This window comes from Acanthisitta chloris, unplaced genomic scaffold (assembly GCF_000695815.1).
Source record: "Acanthisitta chloris isolate BGI_N310 unplaced genomic scaffold, ASM69581v1 scaffold17485, whole genome shotgun sequence".
NCBI classification, from domain to species: Eukaryota; Metazoa; Chordata; class Aves; order Passeriformes; family Acanthisittidae; genus Acanthisitta; species Acanthisitta chloris.
This window is the reverse complement of record NW_008672837.1, coordinates 89462-108248: the sequence shown is the minus strand read 5'-3', so window position 1 is coordinate 108248 and position 18787 is coordinate 89462. Positions and strand designations below refer to the sequence as shown.

The following is an 18787-nucleotide window of genomic DNA, read 5'->3' as shown; positions in this document are numbered from 1 at the left end:
GAACATGTTTCAGGTGTGGAAGAACTCTTACAGACACATTTTCCAGCTGATTGGTGGCGGAATTGCCAGCAAAACAGAAAAGGAGACATGGAAGAATATTTTCATGGACTTAGGAGTTTTGGATGTAATTAATGAAGTGCTGCTGATTTAGGGAACTTTCAGCCCTGATTTATACCATTGTACCACTTTTTGATTTGCTCTGGCTTTTCACAGTTGTCATTCTCAGTGATTAGATTGGAGCTGTTCTGTTGGTATGTTTTAATACAGGACTGGATCAGAAGGTAATCTTGCCTGGACTGGTGGAAGCCCAAAACACCCAATGCCACCAAAAAACCCCTATGAAAGCAGTGGGACAGTCCATTCATCTTACTGTTTGTCAGAGTTTTCAGGAAGTAGCTTCAGTTCATGATTGCATTTTGCAGCCATGAAATTGTGTGGCATCTGGCCAGCCTGGTAAGGCTGGAGGTCATGTGTGGTTTCCTGACAAGTAAGCTCTGGTAAAAAGTGAGTAATCTTTGAATTTTGATACTGCTGTTGTTATTGTGTTGTTAATACCCAGCAGTGTGCACTTGCAGCCCAGAAACCAACCAAATCCTGGGCTGCATCAAAGGGAGTGTGTGTCAAAGGAGGTGATTCTCCACCTCTGCTCTCATGAGACCCTACCTGGAAAACTGCACAAAGTTCTGATGTCCTCATTGTAGGAACATGGAACTGTTGGAGCAAATCCAGGGGAGGTCACCAAGTTGCTAAAAGGACTGGAGCATCTCCCCTATGAGGACAGGCTGAGGGAGTTGGGGCTGTTCATCCTGGAGAAGAGAAGGTTGTGTGGAGACCTCAGAGCACCTTCCAGGAAGGAGCTGAAGGGGCTCCAGGGAAGCTGCAGAGGGACTCTGTGTTAGGAGCTGCAGGGACAGGACAAGGGGTAATGGGGACAAATTGAAGGAGGGAAATTTAGGTTAGATCTTAGGCAGAAGTTTTCCCTGTGCGGGTGGTGAGACCCTGTGCCAGGTTGCCCAGGGAGGCTGTGGCTGCCCCAACCCTGGCAGTGTTCACAGCCAGGTTGGCTGAGCCTTGAGCAACCTGATATAGTGGGGAGGTGTCCCTGCCCAGGGCAGGGGTTGGGGCTGCATGATCTCTAAGCTCCATTCCAACCCCTAAAACTCCATGATTCTATGATCATTGTATACACAATCAGAAGAGGAACCCCCTCTGCATGCCCGTATCTGATTCCTGGTGTGTTTCAAAATTGAATTATGTGATATAAATTAACATTCCAGTGTTGTATCCGTGACACTGTCTTGAACTATTTTTCCACAGCTTGAGGAATAAATTTGGATTCTTTACCTGTTTTTGTTTTAGCTTGCTCAGCGAAAGGCTGTGTTTCTTTGGGATTTTATTGACATAAAGTAATCCAAGCAGTATTTCTCCTGAATTTTGAGAGATGACCTGCAGTAAGGGAGATACTTATTGAAATAATTGCTTCATTTTTACATGTTAATTGCTTAATAATACAGGGTAAGTGTATAGCTATAAAGATGATTGTTTTAAATTGAACTTTGCAGTTTAGAAAGAAACAAAATCAAGCCTGGCAGGGCAGGGGCATGGTCCCCAAACCCCACTTGCCCCTTTGTAGCTTGCTGATGAGCACATTTCTTGCCTTTTCCTAGCCCCAACTCAAACACCCACCTTTCTGGCTACAATTCTTGAGTTGCATCAGCCAGTCTTGAGGCAAATTCTGTCTAGCACAGCTTCCTCCTTTTTTTCTGACATATCTGAATCATTATGGAGTTGGGAAAAACAATCTTTTTACAGGAAAGCTACTTTGTGCTCAAGATCCACATGCTGATACATGCAGGACATTTAAAAAATATATAAAAGTTGGTCTTTATCTAGGAAAAACTGTAGTCAACTCTAATAATAATTTTGTTAATTATTTTGTCTGAGAGAAAAAAAACAGTTGGCATAGAGATCTAATTCTTACTGTGTGTCTTCTGCAAGACAACATGAAACTGATGGATATGTGGGCTGTCTGCTGTCCATTTGCTCCATGAAAGCTCTGTTAGCTTTAGGCTGTACGAGTCTGATGTCAAAATTTATGTAAGAACTAACTGCACACTAAGGCAGTGCTGCAGTGTGCAGGGTTTCCTACACACTGAGGATCTGACCTGCAAAATAGCCATTATTTAGGAGCAGTGAAATAACTCTCTTCTTTAGTTTTAGCATCCTCTGTGATTATTTTTTAACCAACTAATAGGTCACTCTTAGCTTTCAGTCAAGCTTTCACCTTGATTTGGAAATACATGTGTTTAAATAGCACAATTTCTGTGCTCTGGAGGTGAGTAAGAAATGATTGACCTGTTTCAGTAGTGTGATAAAAATACACAGTTTGTAATTCGTTCAGTAACAGATGAGTTGGCTTCATTAAGTCAGGAAACTTTAAAAACTTGGAGAGGCAGAGGAAGTCTGAGGTCACCTGTTATTTGGTGTGATTACCACAGGATGAGTTGTACTGTAAATAGTGAATCAAGGGTGCAGCTCTGCATTTAGGAAAGGCCATTCTTGGCTGCATAGTCCTCTGATCACTCTAGCACAGAAAGCTTTCTCCAATGGAGTTTCTCCTCGCTTTCCAGGTATGGCTGAATCCTTTCCAGAATGATTAATATGTTGCTTCATAGGAGTGTTTTGATATTTATTAACTGTGAGAGACAACTTATTTTTGGTTGTCATAGAATCATAGAATTTAGAGGTTGGACCTTATAGATCATCTAGTCCCAACCCCCTGCCCTGGCCAGGGACACCTCCTCACTAGATCAGGTTGCTCAAGGCTCATCCAGCCTGGACTTGAACACTGCCAGGGTTGGGGCAGCCACAGCCTCCCTGGGCAACCTGGGCCAGTGTCTCACCACCCTCACAGAAAAAGACTTCTGCCTAATATATAGCCTAAACCTAGCCTCCTTCAGTTTGAATCCATTACCCCTTGTCATATCATTGCAGTTCCTAACACAGAGTCCCTCTCCAGCTCCTTGTAGGCCCTTCAGATTCCTGATTTTTGTGCCTGTTTTCTGTGGATGCTGAAGCTCTAGCACATGGAACTAATTTCTTCCTTGATAGACGATACTTATGACACTAATATGTCTTTCCTATCCCTGATCTCTGAAATTCCTATTAAAATGAAAACATAGGATATACCCAGAAATTAACAGGAGAGCAAAGCTGCTTTCTACTTCGTTAAACTTCTGTATTGTTGTGGGAAGTTAGCTATTTATGGTGCCTGAGTGTTTGTAGTCTCAGAGCTGGATGCAGCTGTGATGCTGATGGGGGAGGATGGGTGGCTGCACAGCAGCTGCTGCTTCCCCATCTCATGCTGTAGAAAATGTCAGACTTGAAGGTGGTTTTACAGCGTCTTTATTCTAGTCTCCTCAGTAATCCTCCTCATCACCCCTTGTCTACGACTTAACCTGTTTGACTGCATCAAGGTGAAATAAGACATAGGGTTTTATCCTCTTATTTTACCACATTTTGTGTGTGTGATGACCATTTAAAATATACAACAGCTCTGTTCTGCCTGTTCTGTGTATCTCAACAGAGACTGCCATATATTCCTCATTTACTCCAGAAACTTTCACAAACTCTTTTCATCCTCTGGCTACCCATAGACATTGGTTGTAGTGTTGGCGTTAAAGATTAGTCTTCCTTTTGATATTAAAGTATGTAATTCATTAGTTTATTTAAGCTGAAGTTGGAAGACAACTCTGTCCCTTAAGCAAGTAACAGATAGTGTTAGCTCTTGGCTTTTTGTAGTTCTTATTACAAATGTTTTTTCTTATTTAGAATTCTCAAAGTAAAGCAAGGATCTGATTACAAATGTTTTTTCTTATTTAGAATTCTCGAAGTAAAGCAAGGATCTGATCTTGACACTGCCAAAGTATTTCAGCTTTTTTTTTTTTTTCAGCTTTGGATGCCAACAAAAAATATTCTTAGACTAGCCAGATGGAAAAAAGGAGAAAAAAAGGCAACAGGGAGGCATGTCATGCTCAGTTAGGTAGAAGCTGAGTTCAGATTTCTGGTATGGAGGGTCTGAGAGCCTTTACTATCTGAGGCACATCCAGACAAAAGGGAAAAGGAATTGAGGGTTACATACTTGCTGGAGAAAAGCTAGATGAGGTAGATCATAGTCCATATAGGTACCTACTTACTTTGTGGGGATTTGTCATTATGAGAGAGGGTGATAAGAGGGAGGGGAAAGAGGAAGGATATTTCAGTTAGAAACTGAGTGGTAAGTAGTACTGGTTAGACACACCAATAAATTGTTAGGATCAACCTAAGCTACCTTATTTTCTAGGTAGGTCTGGTCTGAACTATGAACAGCCATAAAGGCAAAGCACTGATATCTGTTGCAGAGGCACAGTGAAAGCTCAGAGGCTTGGATGAGTGTTGTGATTAGATCAGTGAAACAAGAAGATAATTTACATGACAGTTTAAAAGGATCCGAGCAGTCAAAAAATTTAAATAGTATGCAAAAGGTGGTGAGAATGAGAAACAAGTTTTAACTCTCTTGAGAGTAAAATTGGATCTTGCACCTATTTGCGTAGGATGGGGAGATGAACTGTAGAAGCAGCTTGATGGCAACTCTAGAAAGATGGCCAAGCTGAAGGCTGAAGGCACTCAGAGCCTTCCCACAAATAAGAAGAAAAGGTGAAGAGTTGATGGCTGGAGTGTTGACAAAAATTTGTGAGATGTCATACAGACTTACTGCTTTTATACTGAGAACCCTCATGTCCTTCATCTGTTCTGGCACTCCTTGGCACCCAAAGATGAGTGTAATGGAAGAGAAAAAGGAGGGGGGTTGTCATTTTTAGAAAGAGAAAATGAAGGCACCAAGAACACCAAACTCTAAGCTCGAAGAATGATATAAATGAGCTTTAAAGGAAATCACATCTTGCCTGTTTTATAGTGTAAGAGCTCATTAGAATTCAAGTGGTAGAAAAGGAGAATAGGAAGCTTCTGGAGCTCCTCTTTGAAAGGACTTGTCTGTCCAATGTGGCAGTCAGACTTTCCATAAAAGTGGCAAACCTGACAATGCTACTCACTGGAGAACAATGTTGGAGGTGAAGAGGAGTGAGAGGAGAGAAACAGCAAAAAAAGCATTAGAACTATCAATATTAGGAAGACCTTGAATTCTGAGGTAAAATGAAACTCATAAAGCTGATTCAATTCCAGCAATGTCCTTACCTTAACACACACTTTAACAAACAAAACATGTTTAAACTTAAAAGGCTTTTTAGTCTCCAGCAGCTTAGGATCTACACTGGCTCCACAAAGCAAAACACAGGAAAAGGGAAGGGGATAGGGAAAAAGAGGAAATAGCTAATGGTCAATGTATGTTACAAGTTATGAAGAAGTGTTAAAAAGAACTTAGTTGTGATAATTGGTGTGGGATTTAGGATCAAGCAGAAGTGTTCACAGATAGGCCTGTTGCTCAGTGAATATTTTGACTAATGCAAAGTCATCTAACTTGTCCTGAAAAAGCTCTTTGGTTATGGGGTTTTATTGCTTGGCAGTGTTAGTTTTTAAAGCATCTTGTAGCATGCTGAACAAGTTGGAAGAAACTGGAGGAATGCTAAGGTAGCAGCAGTATTTAGAAAGGTAAATACATCTCCTTGATGATATATTTACAGATGGGACAAAGTTAGGAGGAATTGCAAATAATGGCAAAGGGAGTCATGTAGGAGTTGTGGTCATGGACTAACCTGCACCCATTCAAACAAAATAAACATTGAGAAATAAATGTACAGATTTTAGAGGAAACACATAGCCCATAGCTACAGAGTGGGGCACTCCATCCTTAGAAATGGTGACTCTGCCAAGTCTGTTGGCCACAGTGGACAATCAGCTCATCATATTGTTAATTTAAGGCTATGGCAAAGTAAAAAAGTGCAATGTACAAACAGGGAATTGATGAGTAGGAGTAAGTGGTGCATTTAATGCTTAATGTGTTTCTCATGGGACCACAACAAGCTAATCACAGAGTCACATCTGATGTAAACTCTTCAGAAAGAACACTGAGAGATGGTAACGGGTTTATAAAACAGGTGCAGGATTCCAAAGCTGCAAAATCCCTTATAGTAAGAGATTCACTGTTAAACTTCAAAAGGAGATTGTTTAAATACCTTCACACATCACAAAAACCAGATATGAGAGATACTATAATAATTAGCAATGCATATTACATGGGTCATGCCTGAAAATAAAGCCTAACAAAGTGAAGGTAGGTGCATTAATTGGCAAATAGGTTCATTGGCAGCCAATTGATTCTCCATTCCCTTTGTCATTTACTGGTGTCTTCAGACAAAGACTCTGTGAGAGATGCAGTTTGACTCAACATGAGATAGGCATTAATCAAAAGCAAGTTATTAAGCTTATGTCGTGGTTTAATCTCAGCCAGCAGCCAAGAACCACGCAGCCACTCACATACTCCCCCACCAAGGGGATGGGGGAGTGAATCAGAAGGGTAAAAGCTACAAAACCTCATGGGTTGAGAAAAAGACAGTTTAATAGAGGAAGCAAAAGCTGCACACACAAGCAAAGCAAAACAAGGAATTAATTCACTGCTTCCCAAAGACAGGAGTTGTTCAGCCATCTCCAGGAGAGCAGGGCCCATCACGCGTAACAGTTCCTTGGGAAGACAAATGCCATCACTCCAGATGTCCCCCCTTATCAAATCAACTCTGTGTTCCGCACAAAACCCAAACATCGCCGCATACTAACCTCTGTGAAGAAAGCTAACGCTACTTCAGCTCAAACCAGCACAGCTTAACAGAGAAATAATCAGGCACAGTTCTATGACCTCTGCCATGGACAGGAGTTACTATGATTTCTCGAGTTAGCAGAACTTTTGGCACTAACATGTGTGCCAAAAGTTCTGCTTCTGTGTTCCGCACAAAACCCAAACATCGCCGCATACTAACCTCTGTGAAGAAAGCTAACGCTACTTCAGCTCAAACCAGCACAGCTTAACAGAGAAATAATCAGGCACAGTTCTATGACCTCTGCCATGGACAGGAGTTACTATGATTTCTCGAGTTAGCAGAACTTTTGGCACTAACATGTGTGCCAAAAGTTCTGCTAACTTGAGAAATCATGAGTGTGAGGTCTTTGTACTGTTGAATTTCTAGCAGTGACCCTGTATTTTTAAGACTTAGGTTTTGAGCACCTATTGATTTTAATCATGAAAATGTGCTAGATGATCATTAGTCATCTGTTTTTGCAGTTATACAGAATTGCCTCTTCCTGAATGAAAATACTGGTTTACTTTACGAAAGGAGATAATTGAAGGCATCAGAAATGTAAAGTGTCTTTGAACATGTTTTTAGAGGCTGTTTACTTAATCCCATAGAACTCAGCAGGCGTTTTCCTGTTTAAATACCTGATTTGTTTCTAGAGTTCCAAACCCAATCTTGGGCTTGTGAGTGTAGTGCAGTACAGACTGTGAGAAACCCCTGGCTCAGGAAGGAAGAAGTAAAATTTGAGGAAAGATTTAACACACAGTTTCATTTATGATAATGTCAAATGTAATTGCCTGTATACCACAGTCGCCAGTGCTGACTCTGCTGTGCGTGACTGAAGTGTTTGGTATTGTTTTACTTTTTCTATGTATTCTGAGAAACAATCCCACAGAAAATTCTCTGCTTTCTGTAGGGAGGAGCAGCGAGTTGGTCACAGTACTAAAAACCAGACTAATATTCCTTTCTACTGTTATTTTAGTAATGCTAAAAGGTTGAGGTAAATGTGACCTTCTATAGAGTACAGTGCATGTAGTTTCATAACATAGGCTGAGTTACTGCTACTAGTTTGGAAAGAAAATGTGATGAATTAAAAGGGCTTCAGTCTAGTTTTAAGTTGATGAAGTAAAGTTGTAGTATCTCTGTCTAATCTCTCAGATGATTATCATTGTGACATATATATCTCTCCAAATGAGATGTAATTAGTTTTTACCTGCCACTCCTACGTTTCTCATGTCATGTCATGCAGAGGTGAGTGGCAGCATTGTGGCCTGGGTGCAGGGAGGAGAGCAGGGCTGGGCTGCACTGCCAGTGACTCACTTTCCCAGGTTAATGTTCTCCTCCTCAGAGCTTATCACACTTTGCTACTACAGGCTAATTTAGATCCTTAAATTAGCAGCTGTTTAGGGAGAAATTTCCAGATGATCACTTTTATCATTTCACTGTTTTTAGTTGCATGTCATTTTACTCTCTAGGGAAGTTGTTCTCTGAGAGCTGTTGGCAGGGGGTGAGGATGAGATTGCTGGGGAAGCAGGAGAGTGCTTTGCTAGCTTTCTGCTTCGGAAGCAGAAGGAACTGAGCAGGTTGAAGCAGTAATAAAATTATGAGAAGGATTTTATCCAGTGAGGGTGGCTTTTCATTGTCCACCTTTCTTTGCTGTTGCACTTTTAGTTAATTAAGAAAAATAATAGGTACATGAAAGAAATCATTGCAACAGTATTGTTAGCTTGATGGAGTAGAACTAAGTTCAATAGTTCACTGAGCAGATGCTAATTCATTTGGAATTGGAAGGTAATGCTGTACAGGACTTCATCTTGTATATTACTGTATGTAGGAGACACAACTTGTCAAAGAAGCACAATATTTTAACAGCTTTTGATCATATTATTGGGATGCCTGTGTTAGGACTTGGCTGTTCATTTTTTACCCAAAGCTTTTGGCCCCAAAAGAGCAGAACCCTTTCACAAACACTGGGGGGTCAGTGGCATCTAATCCACTCTAGACTTTCGAGAAGTTGTTACTTGGCAGGCCCGTGGGCCATGTTCAAGAGGGCTAACAGGAGTAAGATGGATGGAGAAAAAGGATTCAGGGAGCCTTGTAAATTGGAAAATTGGTTGGAAATTACCCTTATTGCTGTGAAATTTGATATTTGACACTTCTAGCTTAGCTGTGCTGGATACTTTAATGTCTGAAAACATCCTCATTTCATACACCACCTTTGGACTTTATAAAATGGATAGGTGATGCTTCAATAAAAATGTGAAAGGGAATAGCTCTGTGGGTGAAGGTTAGCTTTGCAGTGAAGAACGTGCTGCTTGGCTAGATGTGTCAGCATGGTTTGCAGTGAGTGCTGTGCTACACTGGTAACTTTATCTTACTGTCCTTGGGAGAGGAATGGTGTTTCTTCAATGTTTTCTTCATCAGTCATATCTGAACGTGTTGCTTCTTGAATTATATTCTAAGAGTAGCCTACAAAAAGAAATAGTAGATGAGAATACAGTGAGTTCTCTTAAAAGTAACACCATTAAAAAGGAGCAATAAAAGTAGCATTCTGGGTTTTGTGTGTTTGTTAGAGATCTCCTGCTTATTCTGACCTTTCCAAATGTCACTGTTTCATGTTTGGTAAGATTGTGCTTATGGTACTTGAGAGCAATCATTTCCTCCTATGTCTGTTCAATTATCTTTTGAGACTGTGTTTTCAGACAGACACACAAATGTGTATAGCCTAAACTATTTTGTTATCTGAAGTGATGCCTTTGTCTAAAAATACTCCCCCAAAATTTAGCATTTCTTCATTCACATAAGGCACATACTGAAATGGGGACTGGGAATATGTTGTGTTGTGAAGATAGCCTGGTGACAACCATGGGGGAAACTGTGCAGTGTTACCTTTTGGGGAAATACTGGGAGATTGCTTGTCTTCCAACATATCCCGGGAATATGGGACCTTAAATGTTCTTCTCATGTATATTTCTGGGCATTAGTGCCAAAGCAGATTTTTTGGCTCATGAGAAGATTCTTAGAGTATCATTCTGACTTCTGCTCTCTTTTCTAGCTGACAGTCACAGCTCTCCCAGAGAAGACACCCCAACTGGGAGCACAGATTCCCTTTCTTCCCAGTCTCCAACACCTGCTTTCTCTAGCAGCCCCCCTGGCCTCTTGGATGGAAATCACCTGATCATGGACAGTGGCGATCTTGCAGGTTGGACAGCTAATAGGTAAGAAACCTGAATATTCCACAATAATTTCCCCACTAGTATGATTGTGCATGTGGAACACATTACCCTTTTCAGCTTGGTGGCAAGTGAGTGATTTTTAGAAATCACATCTAATGGTGTTTGCTTTCTTCTGCTACCAAAAGATATGTCTTTGCATGTTGTGGTGCAGCTTAGAGGCTGCTTGAATGCTTGTAGGAAAGAAATGTTCTTTTTCTACTGAAACCTAGTTAATTTTTCTGTAACTTGGTATAAAGTTTTAGACTTTTTTATTTAAGCAATGAATATGTTAGTTAATCTCTGTGTGATATTTTACCCTAGTTGTACTTCAAGACAATGTTAAGCTACACTTAGATTTGTGCTCTTAAGATACAGGGCCAAATTTTGGGTTTGGACAAACACACTGCAGTGAGTGTGTGCTCAGATGCTACTGTCTAAGAACATTATCATTGTTAATCTCTTCTTAACAAATTTAAAACCTGTTTTCCAATGAAAGTCACTTTCCGTAGACTCTGTAGCTCTTCAGTTCTTGAGCATGACTTCAGTTTAACAAAAATTGACATTGCAATGTTAGTCCTATCTCTGTAATACATATTCATGCTTGATACACGAAAAGCTGACCATGACTTGTTTTTAAATCAGAATTGAACTTGAATTCTCTGGTTTGTTATTCATACAAACTTTAACCAATATCAAGGCAAAATTTTCCAGCCTTCAGTGCCAAGAAGGGTGAAAGGAATAGGTCTGGAGAAAAGATCTATTACAAATGTTTTCCATAATGATATTCTGAGTAGCCTGCTCTGTTGATGAAGCAAATGCGTAAAATCTATGTAAGACACGATAACATATAGATAGTCATATATCTATGGTGTCCTCACCATAAGAAGGACATGGAACTATTGGAGCAAGTCCAGAGGAGACCACCAAGTTGCTAAGAGCACTGGAGCATCTCCCCTATAAGGAGAGGCTGAGGGAGTTTGGGCTGTTCAGCCTGGAGAAGAGAAGGTTGTGTGGAGACCTCAGAGCAATGGATGAGCCTTGAGCAACCTGATCTAGTGAGGAGATGTCCCTGGCCAGGGCAGGGATTTGGGACTAGATGATCTCTCCATTCCATTCCATCCCTTAAATTCTATGATTCTATGATGATAGGTGTATGCTTCTAAATGCACACACAAATAATTAACTGCTGATTAGAGCATTTATTAACTAAAACAGTATTTTCTCATATGTATTGAAAGGATTCCAGATTCATTGGCATTTAGCACAAATGTTTCTTCAGTAGAAGACTGAAGTTACTCCTATCCTCTTGTACTATCCTCTCCTTAAATTCTATGATTCTATGATGATAGGTGTATGCTTCTAAATGCACACACAAATAATTAACTGCTGATTAGAGCATTTATTAACTAAAACAGTATTTTCTCATATGTATTGAAAGGATTCCAGATTCATTGGCATTTAGCACAAATGTTTCTTCAGTAGAAGACTGAAGTTACTCCTATCCTCTTGTACTATCCTCTAGAAGTAGGTAGAATTAGCAGTAAGTTGTATCTGACCAAGAGAGGTGCATGTGTGGAAAAGATGTTGCAGCTGGTATAAAGCTGGACTGTAGGTGAAAGCAAGCAGGGATAATTAAGGAACACAAGGTTAACAGGACATTGATTATGTCACTTCTGAAAATAAAAGGAGTGTTGGTTTCATCCAGAGAGTCTGGGAACTTCAGGTGTTTGAATAAACATTGCGGTTTTTGGCCTTTGTTAATTCTCATCAAAAACTATACTTTAGTGCTGTTTTGGAAACTTCATATGATGGCTTGAGGTTTTCTGCTCAGTTGGAAATAGCACTTAAACCATTCAGTTTGGAGAGGAAAAAAAACAGATGCATGGTTTGTGCTTTTAGATTATTTGTCAAAAGTCTCTTTCTTCCACTCACCTGTCTGTGAAGTTTGCTTAACAAGCCTGGACAGTGACAGAGAGTAGTTTGTGAAAGTTATGTTCTTTCTTTCCTCTTCTTTCTCACCCCAGATTGGCTTCTCTGACCTTTCTAGTTCTGATGACTCAGAGGGCCTTGCCTTAACAAATAAAAACCAAACCAAAACCCAGGACAGCACCAGTGTATTAAAGGCAGAGGTAGATGTCAGTAGTGGAGAATGTACCTGTGGGGCTTCAGCAGTCATTGTGCATCACAGGGTCCTGTGGGCAGGGAAAGGCAGTGGTTGTCTCAGTGTTGTGTAGCTGTGATGGCTCTCACAGCTTCAAGAAATGTAGCATGACCCATTGAACTCTGCTTGGGTTGTAGTCTGCTCTCAAAGATTGAACTATCCCAGAGTTAGGTGGAGAACAATCCTTTCTGTTTGTGCAGGATTTAAAAATGTTTTGTATTTTCTGCCAAATTGGAACAAGATTGGTTCTTCAGGTCTCAGTATCCTCTCTAAAATGGTATTTCAGGTCTTCACTGAGCTAAAGCAAATACCATACTGAGTCTAAGGGAGATGGAAATATGCAAGAGGATCCAGTTTCTCAAGTTTCTGCTGATGTTTATAGCACATGGGTGTTCCTAGTAAGAGATCGATCACTGTGGAGTTATGTAGTCAACAAGGTGATGGTGACTTCTTTGTGGTAGAAGAGTTGCTTGCACTCTGTCCCGGGGAGGGATGTGCATTGTGGGTCAAGATGTGTCAGAAATTCCCAGGCTGGTTTATCTCAGTAGTTTGCTTTACTCAACAACGTGTGATGGATAGCAAGAATATTTTTCGTGGTATTTAGTTTCAAGAAAGGAAAAACTTGGTTTTTTTCTCCAGAATGATAGATGTTGTCACCGTGATGTTTCCTGGCAAGAGGTTTTTGTGATGCATATCCTTTCCTTGTCCCACCTTTAAACACAAAAGGAGCTACAGCTTCCAGCATGGTGAGATGGGCATCAAATGAAGGCAAATACACCCTGACTGGTGCTAGGAAGACATGACCAGAGCAGTGAAGGAAGCTAAGAGACCAAGGGCTATCTCACCAGTCTGAAATATCTCACAAAGCCCTGACTGCTCAATTGTCATGTCAGTATTTGGAGATGTGCTGTGCATACGGTGTAGCTCGAAGGTGATGTTTCACATATGTGCCATTTTGAAGCCCCGTTAAGCTGTTGGTTTTCATGTCTATAAGTGTGTCTCTGCCTGATGCTAGATTTTCTTTGAAAGATCTGTGTGGATCAGACATATGTGTTGTCATGTGCTGCTGTAGGGGTGAGTTGAGAGTTGGGTGCTGGTTGGCTCTTACTGCCCACGGCAGGGGTGGTTCTCACTGGAGTTCTGAGTTTGCTGCTTTAAGACTGTCTTGCACCCTAAACTTCTTTTAACCTTTTTCCTGAAGTTATTTTTAACTTCACACTTCCATCTAGAGCCAAATACTAAAAATAAATATGTTTTATTTTTACATACACTCTATGGTAGAACATAGCTTTTTTTTTTTTTCTTTTTCTGTCAATCACAAAGTTACAGAGTAGTTTTCATCGACACAGGATTCAAACTCCAAATAGCCTTTGATTACCATCTCTACTTGATGAAGCACTGTGTCATAAACATGTACTATTTGAAAATCTTTTCTATCCAAGGATACTTAGCACAAGCTTAGCTCAGATATTGACTGATAATTGTGGTTGTGAGCTGGGTAGAGGTGGTGGATTCCCCATCCCTGGAGGTTTTCAAGCTGAGACTGGATGTGGCACTTGGTGCCATGGTCTAGTGACCACGGTAGGGTTGGACTTGATGATCTTGGAGGTCTTTTCCAACCCGGTTGATTCTATGATTCTATTGTGTTATGACTTTGCAAATGCAAAGGATAACAGTGATAGCTAAACTGGGTATACACACAGGTGTCTAATAACTATACCTAAACCAGCCAAGATACAATATAAGTTACGGCCTGTAAAATACAACTTTTTTTGTGATTAAATTTCTCTCTTGTAGTGAAGTAGGTCATAGTGCAAAAGGTGCAGTATCAGATGTGGAATGACATAATTCAATTAAAAAAGTGAGAAAGACACATTTTTGTGGCTGTTGTGGTTTGATTACAGAATTTACTCACAGAACCATTTATTGACGTGAGGTCTGTCTTATCCAGCCTTTCCCAGAGTGCTGCCTATAATGGCAGCTCAACTCTGATTGATTAGTACAGGTTTCCCTTATTACAATGACTGATTCATTGAAAGGTGGATTACAAGTCATGGCCTAAAATACTGTGGGGTGCCTTTTGTCTGCTTTTCACTTGACCTCAGAATGAACCAAAAAAGCTGAACACTTGGTATTCCCTGGACTTGGTATGTGCTGTAATTAATCTTTCTGATAAGGAAAGATTTGTTGCTGTAACTGGCCCCGTGTTGTCACGAGATTTCTTTGTGCTTGCAGTAAAATGCCCTATGCCAGGGCTTATCTACAGACCTTACAGACTTACCCCTCACAGTGCTGGGTTTGCAGAACTGGGTCAGTCCTCCTTTCTGGTTGGAAGTCCCCTGCGTTATCTGCATGAACACTTCTTCATACAGATCATGAAAACTAATGTCTTGCTTCTCAGCTGGAGAGTTCATTTTTGGGATCTGAGACTGCAGGGTCTCTGAGTTTCTCAGGGAGCTGTAACATGGTGACTTTTGATGGTTGTTCTGGGTGGACTTACGATGCAGGACGTGGAGTAGCCTTCCTCAAGATGATACTGTCTTAGTATCTGTTTACTTTGCCCGTTCCTCTTTCCATCTCTAAGCCTTTGGGATTTTGCAGTTGAAGGGGATGGAAAGCATCCTGTGCCTCAGATTTGTTCACTGATTTTGTATATGAGTGTGTGTGTGTGCATGGGTTACTAAAGCAATTACATTTCTTGGGCTAGGAATACTGCAATTCATAACTTTCAAACTGAGTACCTTCAGTATTTGACCTGTCAGGACTATATCTTGAATGTTCCTACAGCAGCATTCAAGGTGGGATTCAAAGGCCAGAGTAGAAATAGAAGCACTGTCCCTGGAGGTTTCAAGCTGAGACTGGATGTGGCACTTAGTGCCATGGTCTGGTAACCACAGTAGGTTTGGATTGGTGATCTTGGAGGTCTTTTCCAACCCGTCTGATTCTATGATTCTATGAATCTATGAAATGGCTTTTCAGGAACATGCAAGCAACAGTGGCAGATGAAATAATCCAGTCTTTCTTTCATTTCTTATGCAGTTTCCTTTGTTGGTTCTCCTTAAGCTAAAGTATTCTGTTACTCAGCTCCATGATATATAAGTGCTACACTATAAGCATCGTTTTGAGGTTTTTAACATCCACAGAGTCTTTCAAAATGGTGATGAGAGCTGTGCTGTGCAGCATCCTGAGTGCTTTCAGGGTCTTGGTGACCAGGCTGTGAAGAAGAAGCTACTCATTCTTCATGAAAGCTCAAGCTGTTCAAATTCCTGGTGAGCAAACTGATGTTAAAAGAGCCATCAGACAGCAAGGGAGGGCAGAGTGAGTGTTGTTCTGTGCGTAACAAGCCTTGGAGATAGCTATTAATTTTGTTTGCTGAATGAATTCCCATCAGCCTTGTTCTGTCTACACCAACACTGCATGTATGGCCTCCTTAAAATCGTAACAGCTTCTTTTTGTACTTTCTGGCAGTGGTGTGAATTTGCAATTTGACATAAATGATGAGGGACTTCAGTTTCAGTGCCTTGAAAACTTTTTATTAATATCTAATGTCATCATCCCGTTTTATTAAAAGAAGGTGCTTTACCAGCTGTTCGGTCATTGTGCTTATTTTGCAGTTTGTTTTTTTGTTTCAGCTGCCACCTCTTCAGTGACTCAGCAGTTTGAGCTCTGGTTTAGCGGAGCAGGCACTTCTTTTTGTACCCTTTTGTTATGCAAGCAGAGCAATAGCCCTCATTTTGCAGCTCCTTTGAAACAGGCATAATACAACTTAGTCATGTGCTTCATACAAAATAGACCTTGCCATCTCCTTGGCTCTCCCAGTTGGGCTTGACAGCAGCACTGCTGTGTGAGCACAGGGGAAAGTGGTGTGTGTGCGCTCAGGGCAGGGAGAGAGGTGGATTCTATCCCTGTGATGAGCTAAAGTTTCTTTACTTATTTTACTTTACTTTCCTTGTGCTCCTATTTACTAAATTGCAATAAATTCCAAGGGCATGGCAGGGGGTTTGGGATTAGATGATCTTTAAGGTCCCTTCCAACCCAAGCCATTCTGTGATTCTGTGATCATTTTGGTGTTGTCAGGCTCATTTCTGAAACCTGTAAAGCTACAGAGAATAGAGAAATAACATGAAATCATAGAATCATAGGATTTAAGGGTTGGAATGGACCCTACAGATCATTTAGTCCCAACCCCTGCCCTGGGCAGGGACACCTCCTCACAAGACTCATCTAACCTAGCCTTGAACACCACCAGGGTTGGGGCAGCCACCACGTCCCTGGACAACCTGTGTATTGCCACAAGAGTATTAAAATGTCTCTAATGCAAAATAGTCATCATTCAAAAATACTCTACCAAGTAGCCTTGTCTAGTTCAAACCTCACATGTTTGTTGTTTGATTTCAACAAGTGAATAGCTTTTTCCTCTGCTTTCCTCTCCTTTCTTTCTTCTTTTATTTTCTTTGCATGATTCCAGGAAACACAGCCTCCTCATTTTTAATTTTTTTTTCTCTAAAAGGAAAAGCAGTGAGCTATAAGTTTATAGATGTACATACTTCATTTTGGCTTTGTCTGCATTATCATTTCAAAATGCTTTAACCTGGGACAGCTGCTGTAGGCATTAGCTTCGGATTTACCAGGCTGGAGTGAAAGATCATTTCACTAACGTGTTAACTGCTTCACTGAGACTTCACAATCCAAGTTTTACAAAAATCTCTATTTCAGTGCTGACTGATGTGCTCTGTATAAAGGAGGGTTCAGGAATGTTGTGTGCATGTCACCTATTTTAATTTTGAGGGTGGAGCTTCTTCGCAGGGGGAATATGGGTGAGGAAATTCTGTCCTTGTGTTTTGTCTCCAGCTTTGCTGCAGCTATGACAATTTCTAGGATTTTGCCCATGTATTTTTCTGCTCCCCACTCACCAAGGCATGGGGTTTTTTAACATGCAGGAGGGTAGACAGTATTGGATTGCATATCAAATCAGAAATAGCCAATACCCTTTGATATACACTGTTGCCTTATAATGAAACCTTTCAAGAAGGTTTTCAGTGAGTTTGTTAGCCAGACACTGTGATACAACAGCCATGGGGCTGCCAAACTGCTCTATGAAACAACCCTTTTTCTCTCAAGAGTTGCAGTGTAGATTCTTTTCACAGAGTCTCTTCCTTGCTCTCAAGATAAGAGGCTGCTCTTTAGCTGTGTTACCTTAGGAACCAGCCAGATAAACATCCAATAAAATCTTGTTTTCAGGAGTTTGTTTCTGAATATCAGTACAAAATCTCTAGCTTATTTTCAGTAAAGCCATTCCCCCCTCCTCCCATTTCCCAACATTCACTATGCCAGACAATAGCATTTTTTTTCCTCAAAGAGAGATGGTTATGTCAAGCTTTTTTTTTTTTCCTTAGCCACAGGAAATGCATTGCCTTCATTTTAGCCCTTAGGAGAAAGGATTTCTTTAACATACCTTCTTGAAGTTGAGATGCTCTATGATAAGATGTGCAATACTTTAATATATCATCACCTTGATAAACAAGGCAGGCAAAGCTTTACAGAAAGGTAGCCTTGCTGTCACAGGAACCTTTGCTAGGAAAAAACAGTCAAATCTAGCAGTTTATTGCTTACACACACAATGTTGCTTACAGCATTGAAAATTGTTTTTCCTATGGAGTAAAACCTACTGTTTTAATAACAAAATTAAGTGGTTCCCGGGATAGCCAAGTACAGTAAATGAAAAAAACCCAAACAAACCAATACATGAATTCAAGAATGTGCTTAATAGTTAAAGCTATTATTTTTTTCTCCCTCCTTCTTAATATAGTGAAGCTATTGCTGTTGAAAAATGTGGGTGTTTGGCCCCTCCTGGATCCTAGAGCATGATCTCTCCCAGGGTAACCAGGAGCATAAAACAGGCAAATTCAGGAGCTGTGCGGCAGTGCTTTCCCTCCAGCTGAAATGTATTAAGGGAATTCATAACACAAGGAGGGGGAGGGAACAGCCCAGCACTCCACGTGCCTGTACTTCTGGAGCATTTTTCCACTAGAACTGTTGGAATGGTTCAGAACTGGCAGAAAACCTGCCAGTTTTAACATGCTTTTCTATAACGCTGTCTGATAAAGGACAGTACAGTCTTACTTGTTGATAGATTACATTTCTGGTTGAGTCTCTGTAACTTGAGAAATAAACATGCCATAACATGGAGCTGAATGTTTTGTTTCATCTTCTGTTCCTTTATTTGCACACCTTTTCCCTTTTTTTTTTCTTTTTTTTTCTCCTTTTCTTTTTCTTTCCAAGTCGCAGCAAGAAGCCATCTGGTACTTATTCCACGTAGTCTTAGGCATGACCACTGCTTTCTTGGGTCAGAGGGTTTCTTTTGTGTCTGCTCTAGGTGTTGCTTTAAAGTCATTTATTCTGTGTCTTATGTGCAGGTGGTGTGTGTTGCTGTAGAGCTTAGTGAGTAAATTGCATAGATTAATATGACACATGTACCAATGTAATAGCTAATAAATATGGACATGGAACAGTTGGAGCAAGTCCAGAGGAGGCCACAAAGTTGCTAAGAGCACTGGAGCATCTCACCTATGGGGACAGGCTGAGGGAGTTGGGGCTGTTGAGGCTGGAGAAGAGAAGGTTGTGTGGAG

General features: G+C 40.7%; 1 protein-coding gene across 1 annotated transcript in view; it reads left to right on the top strand.

Annotated features, from left to right (window-relative positions):
* ARHGAP10 (Rho GTPase activating protein 10) overlaps positions 1-18787 on the top strand; it is a gene marked incomplete at its 5' end in the record, with an annotated part of 86804 nt that overhangs the window by 53943 nt on the left and 14074 nt on the right. Inside the window, one exon of the mRNA XM_009074658.1 lies at positions 9838-10000. Within this exon, the coding sequence (XP_009072906.1) occupies positions 9838-10000 (163 nt within the window). The remainder of the gene's footprint in view (positions 1-9837; positions 10001-18787) is intronic.